The sequence below is a fragment of the Mus caroli genome, chromosome 3 (genome assembly GCF_900094665.2).
Source record: "Mus caroli chromosome 3, CAROLI_EIJ_v1.1, whole genome shotgun sequence".
NCBI classification, from domain to species: domain Eukaryota; kingdom Metazoa; phylum Chordata; class Mammalia; order Rodentia; family Muridae; genus Mus; species Mus caroli.
In genome coordinates this window covers 102,845,537-102,851,462 of record NC_034572.1, presented here as the reverse complement: position 1 = coordinate 102,851,462, position 5,926 = coordinate 102,845,537, and the positions used below count along the sequence as shown (strand labels likewise).

At 42.1% G+C, this 5,926-nt stretch overlaps 1 protein-coding gene across 6 annotated transcripts in view; it reads right to left on the bottom strand.

The window, feature by feature from the left end:
• Nucleotides 1-2,514: 2,514 nt before the first annotated feature.
• The window catches only part of Wdr47 (WD repeat domain 47), a 53,827-nt gene continuing 50,415 nt past the window's right edge, over nucleotides 2,515-5,926 (bottom strand). For all 6 annotated transcript variants that reach the window (XM_021158957.1, XM_021158958.2, XM_029475342.1 and 3 more), the window contains exons 14-15: nucleotides 4,947-5,165; nucleotides 2,515-3,783 (exon numbers count right to left, since the gene is read on the bottom strand). In XM_021158957.1, coding sequence (XP_021014616.1) covers nucleotides 3,641-3,783; nucleotides 4,947-5,165 — 362 coding nt within the window. In that variant the 3' untranslated portion in view covers nucleotides 2,515-3,640. The remainder of the gene's footprint in view (nucleotides 3,784-4,946; nucleotides 5,166-5,926) is intronic.

Genomic DNA, 5,926 nt, shown 5'->3' with positions numbered 1-5,926 from the left:
GAACCACTGCAATAGAAAATAATTTTGTGGGCTGGAGAGATGGCTCAGCAGTTAAGAGCACTGACTGATCTTCCAGAGTTCCAGAGGTCCTGAGTTCAATTCCCAGCAACCACATGGTGGCTCACAACCATCTGTAATGGGATCAAGTGCCCTCTTCTGGTGTGCCTGAAGACAGATACAGTGTACTTACATATAATAAATAAATAAATCTTAAAAAAAAAATGTGATCACAGGTGTGCCCAAGGGGGGGGGGGAAATATCCTGAATCCTCAACTGTTTGAGTCTCTCTCTTTTTTTTGGGGGGGGGGGGGGGGGGGATAGTGTCCTTTTTGTTGCCCAGGCTTATCTCAAACTCTTGTGTCGTCTTCCAAGTCCAGCAGTGAATCTTTTCATGTGCTTCTTTGGTGAATTCAAATCCTTTCTAACCAGGGATTTTGGTTGGTTGGTTTTGAATGTTGTTATATTTTAGTAATATTCTGTCTCTCTGTGTATTTAGGACAAGAGGGACATATAGCCCAGAAGGGTCTGAGATTTACTATGTAACCCAAGCTGGCCTTAAACTTGTGGCAATTCTCCTGCCTCAACCTCCCAACTGCCTTGTCCAAATAATTTTATATTCTTATTCTTATTCTGTTGGTTGTGAGCCTAGCCTTTAATGGTGGAGCCATCTGTCCAGCGATAATTACATAGTCTTAAAGATTTGTGGATGCTTTCTCACATTTCATGGGCTTCCTTCACTGTTTAGTGTATCTTTTGGGCTTATAGTTTTTGAGGAGAACTAAATTATCTTTGATTGAAAAAAGAAAAACAAAGAGAAGGGGGAAATTTTAATTAGGCTGTGGAATTTAAATTAGACTTGGGGAGTCCGACACCTCCTTTGGGACAAACTCCTTTCTCACATGCTGAGAGTATCTAGAAGCACAGACACCTTGGTCTTGGCAGTTCCTTTTGTGTATAAAGTTCAGAATCTATTCAACCCGTGGGGGAAGACAGTGTAGAGAGGCAGAAAATGCGCGCATGTACCTGAATAGTTGCTTAAAATTATTTCTGGTGCTAGAAGACAATGCAATTAAAGAAATGAAATGGAAGCCAGTGAGTGGCTCAACAGTAAAGGTGCCTGGCCACAACACAAGCCTGACAACTTAAGTCTGATCCCTGGAACCAACATCTGTGCACACACAGAAGCACATACACCTACCCTGTGTGTGTGTAATACATACAGAAAAGTTTAAAGAAAGATGAACTTCATACCGCATCTGAGGGTCCTGAAAGCTTTCTGCCTCATAATTGAAGTAGGATATGTACTTTTATGAACTTGGGGGAGGTATAAGGAGTGTTGAGAATTGAACCCAGAGAGCAGCGGCATCACATCGGTAGCTCCCTTTTCAAAGTAGGGCAAGATCCTGTCTGCCTTTCCCGAGTGCCTTCCCCACCTAGGCTTTAAACTTAACAAAAAACCGACCTTTCAAAATTCCTCAAATGAACAGGGCAGTGGTGACACACAGCTTTGGTCTCAGCACTCAGGAGGCAGAGGCAGGTGAATCTGAGTTAGAGGTCAGCCTGGTCTACAGAGGGAGTTCCAGGACAGCCAGGACTACACAGGTAACCCTGTCTTGAATGAATGAATGAATGAATGAATGAATAAATAAATAAATCCTAAAATGGGGCCTACATTTTTAATCCCAGCACTTGGGGGGCAAAGAGGATCTCTGAGCTCCAGGCTAGCCAGGGTTAAGAGTGAGACCCTGCCCAAAACAAAAACATCAAAACAAAAAGACCTAAAATGTGTGAAACTGCTCATTAAACCAAATTAAGGAGACTTAGTTTCATTCAAGATGGCCTGCGGTTTGTAGCATTCCCTACCCCCTACCGAGTCACTCACTGTGAGTGAAAAATCTGTCCTTGTTTAAAACATTCAAAAGCTTCCAAACCCTGCCAATGCACCTCTGGTTAGAGTGTGTGTGCTTTCCGAGGCCCACTTTACTCAGCCTGGGTGTTTATGTGTTTTATAGCTCTGGGGACTGAGCTCAGGGCTTCTGCATGCTTAGAAAATGCTTTACCAGGCAGGCATTGTTCCAGCCCCTGCTGTGCCAGGTTTTGTTAACTAGAAATCACAACAAAAAGCTGGGGATGCAAGCTGGGCATGGTGGCACACACCTTTAATCCCAGCACTCTGGAGGCAGAGGATTTCTGAGTTCGAGGCTAGTCTGGTCTACAAAGTGAGTTCCAGGACAGCCAGGGCTATACAGAGAAACCCTGTCTCGAAAAACCAAAAAAAAAAAAAAAAAAAAAAAAAAAGCTGGGGATGCAGCTCAGGTAGGACACTGCTTGCTTAGCCTGTGCAAGAATGGAGAGGACAGAAGTGCTCCGTGTCGCCAGGGGCTTCCGGAAGAAGCAGAGTTAGGGTCCACTCCACATCCAGGAAGTCTTCCTTCCCTTGGACCTACCTTCTCCAAGTAAACTGGAACAGCATGAAGAGAATGCCATGGACTCAGACCGTGAGAAAAGGACAGATTGAGTGTCAAGAGGTCTTTATTGAAATAAAAAGCACAGTTACACTTCTATTACCTCCCACTTGTGTACTATAGATTTAAAATGCTTGCTACATATAGTGCACAGACAGGTCAATACCACTGCAGCTGAAATAAATAAAGTAGCCTATTTAATAACTTAAAGTAAAATACTGAACAATATGAAAATAAAGATACATAAAATGTTAGGATATATAGTACTGTACAAATAAAATCATTATTCCTCATTACACAAAACTGTGCAAGAAAATCCGAGTAAGCTTCTGGAGTGCAAAGTTTCAGTTTTCCATTTTAAATTATCATGCAAACATAGCTTTTCAAGCCATGCTAGGGTCATGGCAAAGTCTTAATTTTGAAGAGGAAAATGCTACCTGGTAAGTTAACCTACCATTGACTATTGTTCCACGTAACAGCTGCCGCTCTGCTTCTACAGTGCTGTTTGGAAGGGGGGGATCTTGTGCATTCAAAAAACTGAAGTCAACAAGTTCCCAAAGCAAAATGGTTATTACCTTTTAGCCTGAAACAAAGTGATGTGACAAATTAGCAACCACACCCCTGGGTTAAGAGAAAGAAGCAGTTCTCCTTTCATCTGGAGACTCTGGTGAGCCCTATGCAAAGATGATCATGTAAAATTGGAGACTTACCAAACCCTGACCGCTAGAAGACACGTGATACAGTATGGGATTGTGACAAGAGCAAAGTCATTTCTGAATACCTCTGTTTTATCTGGGGGAGAACCTGGATCTAGTATGTGAAACAATTACTTAAATTATAATTCCATGTCAGTGTGAGTATAAACTGTGACCTGGGTAACACCCAAGGAGTGCACTTAATAACCATGAACCCATCCTGGACCATGACTTGGGGTGCAAACCAACAACATAAGAGCTCTTCTGCAGACTTTGGCAAGGAAACTACACAGCAGCATGAACACACATGGAAGACTGAAAACCACCACCCAACACCTTCTGTTCATAGGAAATGGTAATAAGGGGGCTTCTCCACTTAAATTCTTTCTGGGGCAGTACACGTTCTTCAGGCCTGTAGTCCTAACAGTTCAGTAGTCTGGAGTCTGTGCTTTCACTGCATAGGCCAGTGCAGGGTGGTCTCTAGCCACTGTAAGTCCAGAGGGTCACAGTTCTGTCTGCAGAGGATGAGAGGAAGGAGAGATCCTGGGTGTGCCATCTGCACTGGATCACCTTGTCCTTGTGCTCCCCCACCACCATGAGAGGAAGCTGCTTGGTGAGGTCCCCTAGATTGAGAAAGAAGAGATATTGGCTTATAAGGAAAAAAGCAAGTGGATACTCAAATTATACAGACTTCCTGCTACTTAGAGTGTCCGGATTTGGTAAAATACACAGGCAGTATCTGTCACAACTGCTACTCTCCCCACCTCCTGCTCCAGTGCGGCTCCACCGCAATCAAATCAAGGCCCTTCCCTGATTTCCCTTCCTTTCCCAATTTAAGGTTTGGTGGGATCCTGGAGTCCCCATCTTGCAAATTTCTTCTGTCTCCCCTGTATCTTACTTCCTCTGAAATTCTATCTCATATCCTGGGCGTTTATATGCCTATGATTCACACTCACATTATCTCCAAATTTAAACAATAGGAAACAATAATCTGCAGGGAGGAAAGCCGGAGCTAGCTTGACTAAAGGCCCTGGTGTGACTGTATCCGATCCGCTCCTAACTGGTCTTTCGGGGTTCACGAACACACCCTTGGTATCACATCTCTTTCCTGGGTTGACTATGTTCCAACACATCAACTTCCTACAGTGTCACGACTGTTCCAAGTCTGCCCTGCCTCAGCACCCTGTATCTGTTGTGCTCTTCACTGAGGGTCTTGTTCTGTTCTCCTCATTAAGGTCTTGTGCAAATGGCATCTCTGCAGAGAACTACACTTATCACCCTGTCTACAACAGCCATCCCCTAACTAAAGTCACTATTCCTAGCAGCTAATTTATAGTCACATTGGCAATACCAAGACTGACATCATTTGTTAGTGTATTTTCCACTGGCCTCTAAACTATAAGCTCCATTAAGATAGGAGTTACTTCATCTGATCCCAGTTACTATTTAACAAACATTTAGTTAATGAATGTTTAAAGATAAAACTAGACATTGAAGGACTAACCATACAAATTATACAATATTATTTTTAAGATGTTAAAGTAGTATATAAAAACCCATCACTTATAACACAGAATAAGTCACTGTAGTAAATCAAATTAATAAAATGTATTTTATTAAATAAATTTCACTCTACTTAATTTACTACAAGAAATCTTCATGTAGTCTTTGCAATAAATAACTATAGAATTAAAGCTTAAAAAATGTTAGTCAATCATATCATACTAGAAAAAAAGACTACAAATAGAATAGAAAATTAAAAACAAAGGGAGCCAGTCTCCATCACCTTGCAGGTCTGTCACCTTTATTTTCATATCGTAAGAGCCTGTCAGCAGATAGTGAGCTCCAGGAGAGAAGCGAACAGAGCGAACGTCACTGGAGTGAGGGTGGTAACTCTGGACCATTCTGCCTCCTCTTATGTCGTACAGCATGCAGCTAGAGTCCTCCTGTCCTGTAGCTAAGAGACGGCCACTGGGGTCCACAGCCACAGATGCCACTGCACTGCCTATAGGGGGGAAATGAATGTTGCAACACAGAAAATTAATCCTTATGCCACAATGTAGCTCCTCAAGTTCACTGAACCACACACTAATGATCTGGTATAGCTTATGGATACTGTTGTAGTGATCTGATAAGGAAAAATCAAAATTAACTAATAACCACTGTATGTTTTTCAGAAGCCAGGATAAAACAAGTTCTGGAAGAGATGAAACACGTATGTCCTGTGAGTTGAAGACCCACCAGCATAACATGGTGAAACAGTGCTAGAAAACCTCTCCTCCCTCAGTGTGCTCACTACTAGGGCACATCCTAAAACTACCCCGATGCTCAGCTTAGAGCACTGAACAAGGGGACAAGGAAACTCACAAACAAGGTATACTTTAAAGAAACAGCGTGGAAATATCCTAAGGCAACCAAAGATCTATTAACAACAGAAATTAAGTTCTGAATCTGAAGTATATAGCCCTAACTTTACCATGTATTCTCACTGGGGATATTCATAACCCCCAAAACAAAAAAAGATGGTGGTTTAAAAAAAATGCTAACAAACCTTGTGGATCTAAGCAAATGTTATTATTTAGCATTTAGTTTTTCTTGTTAGGATAAAGTTGTGATTTTTCTTCTTAAAGAAGATCAATCATAAAAATAAGATTGAAGGGGGCTGGAGAGATGGCTCAGAGGTTAAGAGCACTGACTGCTCTTCTGAAGGTCCTGAGTTCAATTCCCAGCAACCACATGATGGCTCACAACCATCCATAATGAGAT